This window comes from Triticum aestivum, chromosome 4B (assembly GCF_018294505.1).
Source record: "Triticum aestivum cultivar Chinese Spring chromosome 4B, IWGSC CS RefSeq v2.1, whole genome shotgun sequence".
Taxonomy (NCBI): Eukaryota; Viridiplantae; Streptophyta; class Magnoliopsida; order Poales; family Poaceae; genus Triticum; species Triticum aestivum.
In genome coordinates, this window is record NC_057804.1 from 499,417,237 (window position 1) to 499,436,938 (window position 19,702).

Genomic DNA, 19,702 nt, shown 5'->3' on the forward strand with positions numbered 1-19,702 from the left:
GGATACTGTATTTTCATAAAATAATGAAATGCTAAACCTAATAGCACCAGATTTTAATTAATGATAACTTTTATCCATTTGTCAACTCCTTTACCCTCTTCCTTTTGCGCGCTCCTCTTCTGAGTCTCTTCCCAATCCCATGATGGGTTCACAGCACGCAGGTACCATGTATACAACAGATTGATTTTTGCTTGAACGGCTATATATAACATAGTTCATAGTGCAACGGATTGTTTTGCATTGTCAACCCTTCACATGCATTTTAATGTCCGTGAACATGTTTGTCCATTCTTTTATTAATTGCTCCACGCAACGTCTGGAAAAGAAACCCGTCTGAATCGCGCATTGACGCTCCTTGGGCCGATCGGCTCCAGACATCCGCTCCAATACTATACAAAATAAAATAAAATAAAATGGCACTCTAAGAAAATTCGAAGCAACGTCTAATTTTCTTGTAAGGACCACTCCAATACTTAACAACACAAAAAAACTCGAACCAACGTCTCTACTTGCAACTTGCAAGCATTATTTTAGCAACAACAAAAGAAAACAGCAGGGCGCCCACACCACCTCCTCGCTCCTCCCTACCCCTCGAAGCCTTGACCTATGGCCAATATTATCAAATCGAAAACCTTGGCCGGCCGGCGCATATCACATCATTGCAACCAAACGGGAATTTCACAGCTAACTCTTGTGACCCATATGCGCAAAGATCATGCGTGTCCGATCCAGGTCACTTCTTCACGTGGATGCGCCGGGGATGTGCTGTGCGGTGCGCCACCAGTGCGCGGCATCCCAGCGAGAGATAGCCAAGCCAGCGCCATTGAACTGGAAGCACAAGCACGGGACGAGAAGGCGAATAGGGGCCCATTTCTGTCACCCGACTCCATTAGGCCTTGTACAATGGAAGATGCTTAGGGAGGTGCTTAGAAAAATAAACCGAGTTTTTCTGAAGCACCGGTGCCTATTTCTACTGAATGCTTAAGAAAAATAAGCGCCGATGCTTAAGAAAAATCTGGTTTATTTCTCTAAACACCTCTCCTAAGCATCTTGCATTGTACAAGGCCTTATAAGTATGCCGCGGACTTAGGTCTAGATTGGGTAAGGACCTCCAGGCAGTGGCCAACACGGGGCTGGGGCTGGCTGGTTCGTCTCGTCGGGGAAACAAGTCAAAAGGTCGACCTAGCTTTTATCTCCGCTTGGTCCTTGGAGTTGTACCAACTCTCTGATCAGCAAAAGTTTTGATAATTGGTCTCTCTTTTTTTCCTTTATTTTTTTGCGGTGGATCCTTTCTTTGTTTCTGAGTGGGAGATATGCTACGTATTGAACTCAAAACATTTGAAATGAAAGCGGAATAAACATCGATGGAGACTCCAAGCTGGATTAACTAATCCAGGATGAGGGCAGGAGAATCTCACCAAGCATTTCCAGCAGGAGGCGGCCGAAGCCAAAACAAAAAAACGAGGAGGGCATGGCTTTTGAGCTGTATGCCAGGAGAGAAGCGGCGCGCGCTGCTCCACTGGCCAGCCGACAGAGCTGGCCGAGCAGCGCACACTGGCCAGCCTAGCTCTTGGCTTCGTGTAATTCTTATTGCTGCTGCTCACTACAGATACTATTACTAGTACTAAGACACTGCATAATTGCGTCTGTTTATTACTACATGGAGGTTGACGCGGCATGGTATTCCAGCTGGTTTGACACGCGACGGCTGGTCTGTACTGTCGGTTCGCCGGCGTATGGTACCCATACAAAACCGGGTTGCAGTTGCAGACAGGCGATAATCCGATATGAATGAGCCAGCCACAAACGGTGCATAGACGACGATGATGTCTTGTTGCCGCACTCTCGCCGAGTTTGACAACCCCGTCAGCATCATCGAACTGCACACGTATAAACGCAACGCTACGTACATGACCTCTGGGACGGGATGGGTCTCTCTCCGTCGCCGTGTTACTTCGAAAGCACTCTCCGATGTCTCTTCCGACCTACCACACCAAGACCAGTAGCCGTAGCCGTAGCCGGGTTTCGTCCATTCACTCACAGGCCGAGTGCTAGACGCCACAGGTGGAGCCATCGAGCGGCGGAGTGACAGGCAAAAGGAGGCTCATCACGGTAGGAAAATGGGCAGCCCAACAACCATTAACAACCGAGATCGGCCGATTAGACGAGGTGAAAGTGAGGGAGGGTCGGGAGCTGGCATGCACAGGCAAGCAAAGCAAAGCACTGGCAGCGAAAGCCTAGCTACCGCGAGCAAATCACTCGGTGTTTTAAATAAGCAAGCAAGCAAGCATTACAACAGCTGGTGGCAATGGTGGCATCCGTGGGATCGTCCTTAGGTACAGTACAGGCATCATCCATGTGTTACTTTCCAAGAATCAAACGCTTACAGTAGTGACTGACATGTGCTATAGAACAGAATCAAAGCCCGTGAGAAAAAGAAAAGGGGCCAAAAAGGAGAAGAAAAGAAGAAGAAAATATGAAGACATGCACAAGTTGCTGATGAGCAAAGATAAGATCCATGCAAAGAACTAAGCAATTTCCTTTTTTCCAACTGATGAATTTCCGTTCGAACGGGGATCGATCAACGCCGGTCGGTTATAGGGAAGGCTCGTCGCCCTCGGGGGCGGGGGCGGGGGCGGGGGCGCCGTCCGTCGTCGCGTGCTGGGCGGAGGAGGCGGAGCGCCGGATCTCGTCGATGCGGGCGGCGGCGTCGGACATGTTGGGCCTCCGGTCGGGGTGCTGCGCGGAGCAGTCGATGGCGAGCTGGAGCAGCTGCACCATCTCCTCCTCCACGTTCTGGTACCTCAGGAGCTCTTGGTCGAACACCTCGGCGGTCCACTCCTCCCGGACGACCAGTGGCGTAGCTGTAGGGTGGCCTGGGTGGTCCATGGACCACCCTGGAATTCAGCCCATTAATATACTACTAGTCTATCAAAAAGAAAAAGAAGAAAGCAAGCCCAACTCAGCCCATGTATACGTGAAGGTTGGCTCGTTAGTCTCCGCGAACGCGTGTATGCGCTGATTGATCGACACCAGAAGACGTTCCTGATTCCCGTCTCCTCTTGCAGTTCTGGAACCCTAGCAGCGAGCGCCATCCGCCATCGCCCCGCACTCCCACTGCGCATCCACCGGCCGACAGGGCACTAATCGACGTGCCGAACCGGTGGCCGGGCGAAGGACACTTGCCTGCGGCGGCAAACAGGCTGTCGGTGAAGCATTAGGTTGAGCACCACTTGTTCAGTTTTTCATCCTACTACTCCAATCAAAAGTAAGATATTTTGTTCTCCTTATTCATAAATTCAAAGTGTAAATTTCTTTTGCTATGAAGATTTGAACAAGTTAAGCTGAGATCTGAGAGTGCAAGATATAGTTTTACTTTTGGCAATTGATAATTGATAAATAGAAGTATAGAACTGACTTATCATTAGGGATTTGATCCAGTTGATAGATAATAAATTAATGTTTGTGTAGAATTTTTGCAAAATGAAGAGGACTGGAGACATAGTATCTCTTTTGATTGCGTTATATACATCAGGCGAGATGCTTTCTCCAAAGTGAATGAAGATGATATAATTGATACTTTCATGGTGAGAAGGCGTTATCCCGACATATAAGGTGTGAATCTTCTTTTACGCGAATTTAAGACTTAACCATGAATTTTATTATTGTGATGAAGACCTTATTGATATATTCTGTGTGCATATGCTGGTTTAGTTGAATTTGTGGAGCAATTTTTTTTCCTGTCAATTGGACCACCCTGAGATAAAATCCTAGCTACGCCACTGCGGACGACGGACTGCACCCAGCGCGGCAGGTCGAGGCCCTCCTCGTTGACCACGGCGTGCGTGGGCGCCTTGCCGGTGAGCAGCTCCAGCAGCAGCACGCCGAAGCTGTAGACGTCGGCCTTCTGCGACACGCGCCGGATGTCGGTCACCTCCGGGGCGCGGTAGCCGGACACCCGGGTCGGGGAGAAGGAGGGGCCGACGAGCGTGGGCAGGCCGTGGTCCGACACCCGGGCCTCGTAGCTCTTGGTGAGCAGGACGTTGGAGGACTTGATGTTGCCGTGCGACGCCGTCGGGCCCGTGGAGTGGATGTGCGCCACGCCGCGCGCCGTCGATAGCGCGATCGCCGACCGCGCCTCCCAGTCCAGCGGCGTCCGCCCCGACGACCGGTTCCCTGCACGCACACCACAATCACATGAAGATTATTAACACACATCTCATCACAGTTACCGCGTCCACGGTGCAACACGGTTGTTTCTTTCTTTTTGGCTTCCGTTGGTTTTACGTTTCATGTGCATGTGCCATGCGGATGCCACCCATGTGTTCTTATCTACCCCGTCCGGGCTCATGAATGATCCTTTTAAATCTCTTTCTCTCTGTGTACGTACGCCAGCCATTATTGGCGCGGGGAGGGGAGGAATCCCGAGGATCGGAGCAGTGGCGCCAACTAAATGTCACATGGACGCATATCAAGTTCATCAACCACCCTGCCAGCCCCGGGACGCCTTCCCCGCTCACATGCGCGCGCAACTTGCCAAGGAAATTTTACTACTCGTACTACCAGGAATCAATCTGCAACTAATAACTCCATGTACGTGCTCGCATAGTCGTATCGGACAGTACTAGTGGATTTCAAAACGAGAGCCTCCATGGACCACGAGCTTAAGCTAGGCAAGTTGGTCGCAAATGGCGGGTCGTGCCAAGGGCAGTCATGGCTGTCACGTTGTTGGCTGCCTTAAACTAGTGGATTAGTGGATTAGACCCCACGCAACTCGGCTGGCAACGCTGAACCCGACAAGTCTACTACTGTAGTCGTAGTACTCCTACATGCTAGCGTACAAATTGCAGTTCCAGCGTATGAAATGTACACCTTGGCAATGGCAGAGCCATAAAGAAACCGGGCCAGGGACGCGGCGGGGTAGGTCAGGCGTGGCCGTGATGTGAGCGAGCAAATTGATCGGTGTCCGAGGGAGCACTGGTAAAAAGGGTCTCAAACGGAATGGATCGGGCGAAAGCGACGCGCCACCGCGTTGGACTTTTTTTCACGCCGGCGACGGAATATCGCCAGCCTGTTTGGATCCACCGACAGGACGGCAGCGGCGATAACGATCCGGCCCGGCGCGAACCTGTAAAAAGTTACTCGGACTGTACGGTGAAAGAGAAGGTTTTTATTTTTGTTACCGTGGAGGAGGGCGGAGAGGCTGCCCATGGACATGTAGTCGTAGACGAGCAGCTTCTCGTCCTTGCTGAAGTAGTAGGCGCGGAGGGGAACCACCAGCTCGTGCTGCACGGCGCCGATGGCCGCGATCCGCTCGCGGAACTCCGGCTCGGGGAGGTCCACGTCCTTGAGCCGCTTCACGGCCACCGCCGCGCCGCTCTCCATCACCGCCTTGTACGCCGTCCCGAACGCGCCCTTGCCCAGCACCTCCGCCGACGCGCGCAGCAGGTCCTCCAGGTCGAACGGCGGGGCCGCCGCCATCGGCCCGAAGTAGATCAGCTTCTTCGAGCCCGTGGTCGACCCTCCTCCTGACTTGGCGGCGACGGCAGCTGCGGCCGCGGCGGCCGGCACTGCTCCAGCGGCGGCCCCGGCGCCGTGGACGCCGTTGCCGTTCTGCCCCTTGGGCTCCCCGTCCAGCGGGCCCATGCCCAGGTCCCGCCCCTTCTCCACCGCCGCCGTAGAAGACCTCGGCGCGCTGCCGGACTTCTTCTTCCGGCAGAGGAAAAAGATCAGGGCGAGCAGCAGCAGCAGGCCGAACACGCACGCGATGGCAATGCCGGCGATGGCGCCGCCGGAGAGCTTCTTCTTCTTCTTGCCGCCACCGACGTCGGCCGCGCCGCCGGCGCCTGGCTGGCCCTCCGGCGATCCGGCCGGCGTGTCCGCGGTCTCGCCGGGGCACAGGCCGAGCGGGCCGCCGCAGAGCCCGGTGCCGAGGAAGGAGTCCTTGGGCATCTTCCGGAGCTTGCGGGGGATGGAGCCGTTGAGCTTGTTGTAGGAGACGTTGAACTGCTCCAATGTGGGCAGGTCCAGCTTGGGGATCTCGCCGGAGAAGTCGTTGCTGTCGAGGATGAGCGAGCCGAGGCGGTTGAGCTTGTTGAAGTCGGGCGAGATCTCGCCCGAGAACTTGTTCTGCCCGATGTTGAGCCGCACCAGGTTCTTCAGCGCGTAGAGCGCCGCGGGCACCTCGCCGGAGAAGGCGTTGTGCTGGAAGTACATGGCCCGGAGCTCGGTCATGCGGGAGACGTCGTCGGGGATGGGGCCCGTGAGCGCGTTCCAGCGGAGGGAGAGCGTGCGGAGCGCGGTGAGGTTGCCGAGCACGCCCGAGGGGAGCGCGCCCATGAGCCCGGCGCCGGGGAGGCGGAGCTCGACGACGCGGCCGTTCTCGCAGGCCACGCCCTGCCACTGGCACGTCTGGGTGCTGCTGTTCCACGCCGGCAGCGCGGACCGGCCCACCGCCTTGCGCAGCGCCTCCAGCGCCTGCGCGTCGGTGTTGAGGTCGTCGGAGCGGTAGGCCGGGAGCACCGACGCGAGCACCAGCACCGCAAGGGCCAGCCTCGCCGGCCCCGGCATTGCCGCCATCGCCGGCGGCGCGGGGTGAGAGAGAGCGGGAGGACGGTGGGCGGCGAGAGTCTGCTTCTTGCTCTGTCAGCTCAAGGAGAGCACTGCCATGGCCATGGAGAAGAAGAAAAGCACAGACACACTCTCTGTGTGGTGGTAGTACTGGCAGTAGTAGAAATAGAGTGGGCGAGGCAGGGGCAGGGGAATCTTGAATTATAATGGAAGGTTTGGTTAGCCCAAGGAGCTGGAGCGGCGGGCCTGATTGGCGCAATGGGCTTGATTGCTTTAATGATAGATTAACCCGGTGGCGCTTACTGGAGCCTAGTTGGAGAATTCCCGCTTTCCTCTTTTTCTAATCCAAAGCTCGCTCAGAGGGGAAAAGGCAGATTAGCAGGTGGAGTCTTTTGAGGCCCGATGAAATGAAAGGCTGGGCGCGGGACCAGCCGGGGCAAAAGACACGAGAAAAATAATACTGCTGCAGTGCTAATAATATATATTTCCATGATGGATTGTTTAGGAAATCACGAGCTAGACGGGTGAACCGCGCTCGCTTTCACCCGGAATTCCATCGGGAGAGAAATTCCTACCCACCGCGCTGGAGATTCTTTTGGAGTTGGAATGCTGCTGTGCTTGGGGTTGAGTGAATTCCAAGCTTCCAACCACGAGCAAAAGGGCTGCTAGGTGCGGCACTCGGCCAGTGCAAGTGCCAGTGGTAGTACCCGAGCATCGCATGTTATCCAGTTCACGGGCATTTATCGGCCAGTTCCCCGGGCAAGGCACACGAGCACGGCCTTGTGTTGGTGTACATAAACTTGAATTTTTGGCAACACGTACGTACCCGGTGCCTGAAGACGCAGCGGTAAAACTCGGCAGGTTCACGGTTATGTGAAAAGGCAAATTTAACTGGGCAGCTTCAGGATCGCACGCTTCACAGGCTTTTGGTTCCGGTCAAGGACTCGCGGGATGAGCTGCATCATCACGCTCGAGACTCGGCTACTCGTCAAGAGAAAAGAATTGTGGCCAGCCAGTCTCCCGGGAGAACAAGAGCGACGAGCTCTGGCAAATGATGATGGTGTGGCCCAAGGAAGTGTGGCACCTCTTTTTTTTTGTGTTGTTGGTTTGGCAATGGCAATGATCGATCGACGGTGCGTACGGTAGGTCTTTCCAGGCAGCAGGTATCGTATCGGGTACAACGAACTCCCTTGTTGTTCCATCGGTTGGAAATTGTGAGAGAGATGGGCTCCGCCCCTCCCCGCCCACCAACTAGGTTCTTTTGTCTGCCCAAGCAAATCGGTCCAGCCCAATCGTATGCCAAGCTTGCTGATGATGCATTGACCGACTGGCTAGGTTTTACTAGGGGCTTTCGTTTTCGTTTCTTTCATTTCTATTCCCTCCGTCCCATAATATAAGAACGTTTTTGAAACTACACTAGTATCAAAAACGTTCTTATACTATGGGAGTACCTTTCTTCCTTCGAGATTGTATTACTGCTATATGCATGCAGGTTGGTTGAAGCTGAAACAATTTCAACATGGTGCTAATAATAATGCCTGCGGGAGGAGGAACCCAGACTGCAATGGATTCCATAGAATAGCTACAGACAGGGCTCAAAGACATCGAGGAGGAGACAAGAATAATACATGTGGAGGAAGTCAGCAACCAAAGGGGCGACAATGATACTACTCCTTGAATGTCAGAAAATTGACCAAACCATCTTAGAAACAGCTTACTGTAAATGACAATCCTTCAAAAGAAAACGAAAATCCTTTAAAAATGTGAAGCTATGTAAATCAGATGATTTCGTAGTGAATTCTGGAAAGGACAAATAACAGTAGAGGCTGTCGCAGACGCACCTGCTTACCATACTGGGTTTCGAACCAAGATTCAGAAAGACAACGCATGCTGCAGGATGGTGAAGATGGTTTACCTACTTACCATGCTCAACTGGCCGTAAAAAATGCTGGAACTTGTTGACAGCGATGAGATAGATGTTGCAGTTGCCATCTCGAAGCTGAACAATGTTTGCATACGAAATGGTTCTCTCCTCTTCTACAAAGGGAGGTTTGTCCCGGCAGATACAGCGACTGAAACTGGGCAGAGAGATGATATCTGACGCTTATAATCGGCTGATAAACTCAAGCAAATGCCTTTCATTCATGCCTTTGTATTCCACTGAAACCAACATAACTTCGCAAACTCAAAATGGAGCCCTTGTTTATCTTCATATCCAAAAATATTTGCTGAATCGAGCCTGCAAGACTCATCCATTGACACTGACACAATACCAGCAACTATAGCGGAATCGTTCAGCTTCACACCATCTCCAAGGAATTAAACACCTTCCAAGATCCATCTATGTAGAGGCTACCCAACTGGGTAACTCTGCACCTCAAGTCAACCGAGAGCAAAATATTGCCGACACATAATGAGGCCGAGGCACCTCTTTGTGAAGTTGACTGATCCTACATGATGGCACCTATGCTATTTCCAAAGAGTGACCAGGCGAATGGGTTTTCCCACTTGTCACAGTCGCAGAGTTAAACAGAAAAAATGAATCGGCAGAATATTGAAGCTTTTGACCCAGCTACTTCTCTGGATTGAGAGATGTGCCTAGTACTGATTCTGAAAGCATTTTGCATGATTGTCAAATATGCCTCCCAAGCTTCTCGTTAGTGGCAACAATTATCACGAGCCTCTCCTCTTGACTTGGCACTTATTATCTCAAAATGCAAGAGGCTGTCGGTCGAGAAATCTTGCCACACTTTTTGTGTGTATGACATATGGTTATTTTTCACAAAAAGAATATTGCCTAGGGTGTGGCTTAGAATCAAACACCCACCTAATATGAGGTGTGGCAATGTGTGGGAAAGTGTGGCTAGAAACCAAACAGCCACGAAGTGATGTATTTGCTGACCCCTTTTTAGTCACTCATTGGCAGTAAAACCTGAATGTTGACATAAAATTCAGGAGCTTGTTGTTCTGGGTGCTTCTTCCTTGTTGAACCCTTTCCTTTGTAATGTTGTTTGTGTCAACTGAAGCTTCGATTCTGTTGTCTATCTAACACTAACAGTGATCTCAATGAATCTTAAATATGGTTTCCCTGTAGTACCTTATTATGTTTGCATATCTGACTTGTTTCGTTATCTTTGGATGTCTATTATTAAGTCTATTGGGATATCAGATAGAGATGACAGTGGAAACACAGGAATAACTTGACACAATTTTCCTAGATAAGAGCTACTGTTAGATACTAAATTTTCCAGCATGAAATGAAAACACTGGAAAGATATATGTTGGATTGGTGACTAAGAATTTCATACAAATATACCTAGTGCGTAATGCAACATAAAGATACACCATATGTTAGGAAACGTTACAGTTTACTGTTTACAGCAGACTTGGAGAATATTTCTCTGTTCACTCCATTGGCAGAAAGTACAAATCCTTCATGAATAGCTGAAGGAACCCTTCACACCATCCAAGCTTTCTCCAAGGGATACCCTGAAAAGAACAGAAACAAAAAACACAAGTTGGGGCGACGGAGCAAGAGCAGCTAACCAAACTAAAATGCCATCTTCTATATTAGGTGGAGTGGAGTGGCAAATGTGGGTGTGAAAGTTTGAATGTAGAATCCACGGTGGATTGGGCCCTTTACCCATCTTCTATCTTTAATATATGATACGCATGCTGTGCGTATCGAGAGAAAAAAAACTAAAATGCCAGAGAGTCAATGGTCAACTAGTAAAAAATGATGCAATGACAATATGGATACAAGTTTGGTTCATTACAGTATAAAAATGAGATTATTTTTTCAGACCTATACAACAAACTGAATAATAAAAGTAGTAGCATGTAAGCTCTAATGTAAATTATCCAAAACACCTCAGTCCAAAATAAAGTGATTTCTGTTTTCATTTTCTGGATGTAATTTCTCAGTAAATAACAAATGATCATGGGAATCAAAGTGATATTCTGGGAAGTACAGGTATTTACAATGTGAGGAGCACCAGTAACTAATATTTTCTTTTTTGTTCTGGGGAAGTAAAACTGCGCGATATAGCAACAAGAATTAAAAACCCAATGGATCCAGCAGGTTACCCTTGATGAACAGTTATACTAGCCCACATTAGGATGAGTCGAGTTGTGAGTTGACAAAATTAAACACACAGTAATGTAGACCGTAGAATCGAAGAGACAGCTGGGTAGAATACATAAGGACTGAACCTTTGTTCTACTGCAGATCACTGAGGTTGGGAATGTGGGTGATGACACTTGAGCAGACTAACATAATGATTTGCTTGGTAGGAATAAAATGTCCTGAGTGCTTCTATGCTTGTTGTTTGTGAGCGTTATTTGGCGCAATGCAATCTCCCTTGCTCAACTATCACTTAAACAGACAGCATGCAGTAAACGACATGAGATGAGTGCAACGTAATCTCCCTTACTGAATTATCCATTTGGTTAACATGTTATGACAGGCTTTATGGTCAGGCTTTTAACACAAGCCATAACTAACTGTCCCACCATAAGTACATCAAGTCTAATCACTAAACGCTAAACATATACCTAAGACTGCCCTTCATAAGGAACTACATGAAAAGATATAGTTACATGAAATTGGTATGTGGTGAGAATTGCTAATAACTCTACTTGTCTATGAGCATTGTTCCGACCCTCTCCTAAATATCCCATCTGACAGGAGACGTTACTCCAAAAATTATTTTGCTCCTTTTCCACCCTCTACACCCAATCAGAGAGCAAAACAATGCAATCGTTTACAATGCTAGGTAGATACGTACAATCAGTGTATATCCAGAAACATTAAAGATACATATTCCATATAATTCATGGTGTCTTACTTGTGCATGCAGTACTTGTACTCATGGCTGCGGACATAGTCCAATTCCCCTTCCTCAAGCTGCCACAACAAAGTAAAAAAAAAAATCCCTTCAGAAATCAAATCAAACATCACAAAAGCAGCCTTCCACACCGCGGCTCCACTCACCGGATCGCCGCCGTATATGAGGTTGTAGCACTCCGGCGAAAGGCAGCGCAGCACGCAGTTCTCCTTCTCCGTGGTGGAGGACCTGCACGCGAATCCCCACAGCCCGCTGCGCGGAGCCAAGAGAAAAAACCGTCAGAAACAACATCAGATGCATCCCCATCGAGCACGAGCAGCATACACGGCGGCCACGTACTTCTCGACGTCGGTGTAGCAGGCGGCCTTGTTCTCACGGATCTCCTTGTCCTGCAACGCGGAATTGGAGGGTGAGACGGGTGGGTGGCAGGGAGAAGCGTGGGGAGAGGTCAGGTGAGGAGACGTACCGTGATGGGGCGGCCGGAGGACTTGGCGGCGGCGGTGGTGGGGGAGATGAGGAGAGCGAGGAGTAGCAGGACGCAGCTGCAGGCCGCGGGGGTCCGCCGCCGCTGAATCCGGTGGAGCGGTGGACGCGGACGCATGGCGAGTGATGGATCCATCCGGTCGGCTGCGGTAGCGGCCGGGGAGACGAATGCGGCGGCGTCTGTCTCTGCCCCGTGTGGACCAACCAATCAAGTGGAACGCATTACAGATGCTAGTACTACCATATTTCAATCTCTTTGAAATAATATTTGAAACATGTTTTAAAAACTTCCAACGCATTTGCCACCAGCTTCTTCAAACAATTTTGATAAACATATTTCAATCCCTTTTGCATGTAACTTGTTTCACTCTTTGAGCCAACAGCTTCTTTAAAAATTGTGGGTATTTTCCATCACATACTGTAACCTGTTCTAGTCATGAGCACCAGTCTAGGAAGTACTAGTACAAAATGTGCTGTTCTATGTTCACTGATGTTACTCTGGCCCCTGCTTCTTCCTGGCTTCCCACACAATAACAAAACTGGCGGGGCGCAAACAATATGATCGCCAATCTGTCCGAGTAACAGATTTGTGCAACCGGATTCCGATCCATCACACTATTAACATCCGACAAACAGCGCTACCAAACTTCACTCTCCATCTTCAAAAGTAGTTGCGCGATCATCCCCCTTCAGGCAAAGCCTGAATTTGCCCCTTCTGAATATCACGAAGATGAGTGCTGCGATCATGAAGCATCCTTCTAACAGTGGGGCAGCAGGATGGATTCCTCGTTGATAAGTCCACCGTGGAATAACAGGTTGTGCACTGATCGAAGCAAATCTCTGATCCCCTTCTTCACCCCTGGCATGGTATGAATAACATTGTTAAATTCGGGCAAAAATGAACTATAATACTAATAAGATATTATATGTACCTGAACAGATTCCTGACGGACCCCCAAAACGATGATTTCTTCCCTGTGGAAGAATGATGGCTTCTCAAGTTTCCTCGATCTATAGTATTAAGCCAAAAGTTAGGAAGCAAAAAGTCTTGCGAATTATGTTATGTATGCGTGCATAAGATATTAAGATGCTAACTACAATTAACTCAGGAACAGTATGATGTACCATCAGCAGGAACTGAGATGCCCTGAGTTCCCTTTAGTGCGGCAAGATCTTCAACAAGTGAACGTGCCTGGCCACTGCATAAATAAACACAATTAGGAAGTAACACAACAAAAGTGACTATGGTGTTAACACTATAAAAACTAACAAGCAATGCTACTGTTTCCAGTTCAGCTCCCTGAAGACCACTACGAGTAGCAGCACACTTGCCAACCGATAATGCCAACAGAGAGCAAACAACAAAAGGATGACAGGACAGGTCAGATGAAAAATATGACGTCATGTGATTGTTGTTGGCTATTGCGCCCTGCAATCAAGCATGTCCAATTTGGTTCACTCTTTGAACAAGAAATCAGCTACTCCCTCCGTCCCATAATATAAGATCTTAGGGCCTGTTCTGCAACGCCCCAGCTTCTGCAAAACTTCTCAAATCTGGCTTCTCGCGTGGCTTCTCGCTTCAGGTGGCGATCTGGAAATCGTTCGGCAGCGTCAGCTTCTGAAGTTAACGTTTTGGAGTGGGCTGAGAGCCCAAGTGGCTGTGAAAGAGGCATGGGCCTGGTCGGATAGGTGGGTGTGGACGTTATTTTCAGCCCATGTGGCACGTCGGCTGGTGAATCGTTATGTTCGCTCGTGACGTTTGCCTCGTACCGGTTCGATCGTTCACTTGGCGGTGGCATTGCTTTGTAATTTTCACCCAACTCTGTCTTCTCCGTTTTCTGAGAGCTGGCAAATGCTAGCTTCGGAAACTCCTCAGTTTTTGCACGTAGACGCCCGCCAGCTTCTCAGATTTGAACTCCGTGAAGCTAGAGTGTTCGGCTCAGCTTCATACGTAAAGTTGACGAAGCTGGGAGCTGGAGCGTTGCAGAACAGGCCCTTATTGCATCCAATATACTCACATATTGGATGTAATAAGAGATTATATTATGGGACGGAGGGATTAGCTTTTAAAACTTTTGGAAATTTAAGTGACGATTTCGGGAATAGCTAAAGATCAAATCATCTGAGTGTAAAAACAACATTTGTCAGAAGCTCGCGCGCTATTAGAAAACACTGGCAATTCACACCTGATATTCTTCGGGATGTTCACCTTTATCACAAAGTTGTGATCTCCTCTATGGTTAGGTCTCTTAATGTCCGGAGCTCCCAGTTGCGCAATCTTCAACTTCTCCCCAGGCTGAGTTCCAGGAGGAATATAAAGATCCCTCAATCCCTCTATTGTCTCAACCTGCAATAACAAGATTGCTTTCTCGATTAAGCTTAAGTGGGAGTCTTTCTAGCATAAAACAAGAATGTTTGCAACGTGATGGAATTAACAAAAGAAAATGCTTCACTAAAACAACACGTGAGTTTTGTGTGACGTCCAAAAAATTAACAGCTCACCTTAACCGTAGTTCCTAAAATTGCATCGGTGAAATCAATCGTGACATCCGAGCACAAATTGAGACCTTCTCTGTGGATGCCTTGTTTTTCTTCAACACGAAGAAATATATACAAGTCACCACTTACACCCCTGCATGATAAGACAGAAATGGATAACGATAACAATAATAATATCTTTTCGCAGTAAGTGGATCCTAATCAACTTAACTGAAATGTGAGTAATGTTTCATCCAGACTGTATTACTATACTTAATATATACAAATTAATAATTATGAGCACTTTGCCAATTGACAGAAATTACAGTATAGACAGCCTAGGCCTAGCTTTGACCAAGTTACAGTTCAAATTAAACATGCGGAAAACTACATAAAGGTCATGAATTTACATAATTATGTATTAATTGCCCAGTGCTTGCCTTTGCTTATCAACACTACCTCCTCCGGTAATTCGAATGGTTGAGCCATCCTCAATACCTCCCGGTATGTCTACTTGTATACTTTGCTCAACTTGGACTTTGCCTGAACCATCACAGCTTGGGCAATGTTCAGTAATTATCTTCCCACTGCCATTACAATTTAAGCAAGAAGATATCTGCAGAATGTAACAGCAACAGATAGTAACTAAGGGGTCATACAGCAAAAGATAACAGCTAAAGTATATCATTCTGAACTCCAGGAAAGAGAGGACTTTGCTAGCATGCGACATGAGCAATAGTAAACAGTCATAGACAGACTAAATTATGTGGTAAATGCACCAAACGATGGATTATGACATATTAACATTTATAGAATTTATTGCATGTAAGACTTTGTTGTTCATACACTAATAAGAGTTTATGCATGTCCAGAAGACAAGAGTATCACAGGCTAGTTAATGGGTTTATGTTTTTTAAACCTCTGCTGGCGGTTCCTATAATGGAAATCGACGAGGTGGCTCGTTGTTTCAAAAATAAATAAATCCCAGGCTAGTTAACTGAGTAGAATCTAACACTTGATATACAGTGGTTTTCTACAATATGATCTCTCTTCTCCCATATTAATGAAATACAGATTCCACAAGTAACTCCGTATTCAATGAACTCCACAGGTAACCGTGGTGAGTGGTGACCCAACAGAAAAACAAAATTCCAGAGAGGCAACTTCATTTAACAGACAATTTGTGTATTGTAGGCTCTAATAAAGGTGCATGAATTTGCAAAAGCCATATAGTGAACTCAGTAAGCCAGCATTAAACACAAGTTACACAATGACAGAAAACGCAACATTCCAATGTAGCATGTCTAGGTCACCTGAGATACTATACCAAAAGGTGTCCTCTGAGATTTCATCGACCTGCCTTGACCTCTGCATTGTGCACATTCTGTTATGCTATTGCTAGATTTAGCTCCAGATCCATGGCAAGCGCCACAGGTTTCATGTCTAGAAATACTGATCACCCGTTTGCCTCCAAGGATTGATTCTTCAAAAGGAAGGAGAAGATCATAGCTGTAATTCAGAAAAAGGGTGTAAACAGCTATCCAAGAATTAATTTTCCCCGCTCTAATGCGAGGCTTAAATTGTTTACCGAATATCAAGTCCCCTGTTATCCTTGACATTTGAACTGTAATAAAATCGCCCTTGACCCATGCTATCTCCAAAGAACTTGTTAGAACTGCCAAAAAATGCATTGAAGAGTTCATATGGATCAACCTGCAAAAGAATCATGTTACATTAACTTTATTCGACTGAGACCTTCCATATTAAGTGGCTTGTTAGTTAGGATGCAAGATGCACACAACATTGCAAGTTTATCACGCGTAAATGAGAATCACATGCTGTTGCTGTTGTTTTTTCTTCATTGCATTGCATCCTATGGATAACTATGTACTTTGTTGGGTAGATTCTCTAGCTTAATTTTTCAGTTAGACTTTTACTTGGCGTTTATCTGTATATTCTTTCCACGGGTCTCTTGTAAATACTATTGTACATATCCTGCAAATCCTTTTCATTATTAATAATATATATACTTTCAAGGCCTCCTCTACAGTTCTCTGTTAAAAAAAACTCTCTAGTTTGTTTACTTCAGCTAGTCCTTCAGAAACAATGAGAATCACATGCCAATGTATATGATAGAGAATATAGAATGTACGCGGAGGGTTAAGTGAGAAACATTTTTACAATTCATCCCATAATAATTTCACGATTGAGCCTATCTGACTGCCATCATATTAATTGTGAAACATGAAATCCAATTTAGACAACAATTGTTGGTGTAAGTTGAAGAATATAATTAGCAAGAGAAAACAACATCGAATAGTACTCCCTCTGTAAACTAATATAAGAGCATTTAGATCACTACTTTAGTATTCTAAACGTTCTTATATTAGTTTACGGAGGGAGTAGAAAATAAACTTATACCCTAAATTAGGAAAATAGCTGATTGAAAGCAAAACCATAACGTTTTGAATAAGTAAATACCCCATGTGCACTGAAATCTCCACCTCCATAATCTGCATGAAGTCCTGTTTCTCCAAACCGATCATACAGAGATCTTTTCTCTTTGTCCGACAGAACCTAAAAGAGGCTACAGCGTAAGTGAATCACATAAAAGCGTAGTCATCTGATAACATTATCAAACATCACAGTTTGGAACATGGTCATCTAAGACTCTTTGACTACAGCACAACTATAATATAGTATATTACTTGATTTTGATTCAATAATGTTGTCGATAAACAAGGAACCAGTAAGTACAAGGGTCACCGTTAAGTGTTAACCCCTTGACACAGTGGATTAGCAGTGTAGTAACTAGCAAGGGTACGCGCACAAACTAAATGTTAGGAATAGTTTCAAACTGGCCCTCTTTAGATCGAGTTTCAGCTAGCAGGTAAAGGAAAATTAAAATAAATTAATTAATATACATCTGCACAGTAAAAGAAAACAACAGAGACACAGAAACCATAGCATTGTAAGTAATAGGTTTTTTAAGTGGCTTCATGAAATTGCTGCAACTATTCCAATATAGCATATCTCCAAGATGCAGAGAATAACTTCATGTGGCTACAGTGCACATAAAGTGCAGCATGGTGGGAAAAAATGGGTCACCACTACGAAGAGTAAAACAATAACTAAATCTTGGTTTAATAGTCTAACACTGAGCATATTCCTAGCACTTCAGCAGAGACCAGGGAGCAGACGATACCTCGTATGCAGCACTTATCTCCTTAAATTTTTCTTCTGCCCCAGGGCTCTTGTTCATATCCGGGTGGTACTGAAATACAAAACAAACCAAGAATCACAGTCTGTAGCTCCAGCACCAACTATACATGGGTGGAATCTTGGAAATCAACGAGTAGGGTCTACCTGAAGAGAACACCCAAAAATGCACAATTGGGATTTAATTTGTAAACTGTACTACATATGTATAGCTCGGTAATCTTCAACACAAAGAGCACAAATATGCAGGATTATCATCTTACAAATTGCTAAAATTGCAGTAGAGACCAGAGAGCTTGCTTTTGACCAGGCCAATTCCCAACAGGTCAGAAAATGTTCATGCTGTAACATTGCAGTAGTGCAGTACTGTCGCCGCGAGCCAGCTTTCTGAAATGTTACCTCATTTTTAATACAAGATCGAAGTAGTGAAATAGATGCACATGCTGATAATTCCCCAGGTTGGCACCAGAGAATTATGCGAGTGGCTCAACTCAATCATACCACATTATCTCTCTTATTTCTAGTCTCTGTACACTCATACAATCACAGTCAGGCAAACTGTACTGTGTGTAACAGAATAGCAGCAGCAGCCGAGAGGGGCATGGAAGAGGAAGGAAGCGAGAGAGCAGTACCTTGCGCGCGAGGGTGCGGTAGGCGCTCTTGACCTCCTTCAGGGTGGCGTCGCGCGGGACGTTCAGCGTAGCGTAGTAGTCCTTCCCTCCGCGCGCGGCCGCAGCCGCCGCGGGCGGTCGCCTCCCGAACGCGGAGGGGAGATGGGTTCGAGCGCGGGCACGACGGGGCACTAGGCGGGGACGGAAGTGGAGCTCGCCGGAAGTGGAAGGCCGTGGCAGCGACGGGCGGAGGGAGGAGGTGGGGTTGCGCGTCGGATTTGGGTTCGCGGGGAGGTAAAGCGCGGCGGCCATTGAACAGGGCGGTGGCTGCCCGCGCACTGTACGAGTCCGGTTGCGGTGAAACTCGCAACGCACTGTGTCTTTCACACCGCGACTCAAACTTCTTCTTTTTTTTAACTAGAACAACGCCATTGCGTTGCAACCGGGTATAAATATTCCAATACGATAGCTTGTGATTTATCTGTCAATGATAATATGATTGTTTAAATAAATGTTCATTAAATTCCGCACGTGAATTAACTTATATTTTAATTAGAAATTTGGTAAGTAAATTAAAGTGGAATTGGTTCAGGAAGTAAGTAAATTAAGATGATTGATTATCGTATATATGAAAGGTTGGATGAAGGGGTGATGGGAAGACAGGTGAAATGAAAACCTTACGTTCTTTCTAAGTAGTAGAGATTAACACCGCGACTCAAACTACGGTACCACAAAATGACTCTGGACAATCACAAATGCTATTTCTAATAAGAGCATCTCTAGCAGACCCCGCAAAATCCCGACCCGCATAAGTCTTTTGCAGTTCGCGGAAAAGGGTATATGCAGGCCGGCGCGGGCGTGGACAGACTCAGACCCCGTATAATCAACCCGTAAAAAAGAATATTCTCCGAATATACTGAATATATGCAAGTCGTCCTCTTCCTCGCGTCAATCCAGCGGACAGGCGGACAAGGGATAGCGGACAGCTAGCTCTTTGAATCCATTGAGCAGCTAGCTAGCTCCGTTCGAATGGATTGAGCTAGCTAGCTAGCTCCATTCGAGAGTTGCGTAGTCACGAGCGAGCACGGCGACCGGGATGGAGGCCCGGCCGGCTATCGTACGGCCGGCGGGCGAGCGCGGTCGCCGGGGCGGACGGCCGCGGTGGCCGAGGGGCGGCCGGGCGAGCTTCATGGCGTTGGCGGGAGCAAAGATTCCTCATCCGCCAACGTTGACCGGTATGCAGGACCCTGGGAAAGTTGCCCTCAAAACTGCATATATGAAGGTTTCACGTTTGCGTTTACAGGGCCCCTTAAATTTTTTTAAGGGTTGGACGATTTTTTTTTAGAACATAGACGTCAGAGACGTCCGGCTTTAAATTAATAAAGCCCACAACATTAGGCAGCGTGCGAACAAGTATCAGACCAAACTAAACCGAGGCTAGACAGCCAAGTTTCGAAACAGAGCCAAGAGGCGAGACCGATGATAAGTGCGTTA

At 47.4% G+C, this 19,702-nt stretch overlaps 2 protein-coding genes across 2 annotated transcripts; both read right to left on the minus strand.

Moving 5' to 3' along the window:
• Positions 1–2,265: 2,265 nt before the first annotated feature.
• On the minus strand, positions 2,266–6,756 carry LOC123092929 (probable inactive receptor kinase At1g48480). The gene is made up of 3 exons (XM_044514786.1): positions 5,184–6,756; positions 3,794–4,176; positions 2,266–2,853 (listed from the first exon to the last, which is right to left on the minus strand). The coding sequence occupies exons 1-3, from the start codon at positions 6,577–6,579 to the stop codon at positions 2,596–2,598; spliced, it is 2,037 nt and encodes a 678-aa protein (XP_044370721.1). The 5' UTR covers positions 6,580–6,756; the 3' UTR covers positions 2,266–2,595.
• Positions 6,757–9,799: 3,043 nt separating this feature from the next.
• Positions 9,800–18,560, minus strand: LOC123090178 (chaperone protein DnaJ). Its single transcript, XM_044511596.1, has 16 exons — positions 18,230–18,560; positions 17,584–17,652; positions 16,860–16,955; positions 15,967–16,091; positions 15,692–15,887; positions 14,819–14,994; positions 14,403–14,532; positions 14,087–14,247; positions 13,026–13,099; positions 12,833–12,911; positions 12,553–12,759; positions 11,884–12,109; positions 11,757–11,806; positions 11,564–11,669; positions 11,418–11,476; positions 9,800–10,059 (listed from the first exon to the last, which is right to left on the minus strand). Exons 1-16 carry the CDS (start codon positions 18,518–18,520, stop codon positions 10,005–10,007), a joined length of 2,100 nt encoding a protein of 699 aa, XP_044367531.1. The 5' UTR covers positions 18,521–18,560; the 3' UTR covers positions 9,800–10,004.
• Between the last annotated feature and the right edge of the window lie 1,142 nt (positions 18,561–19,702).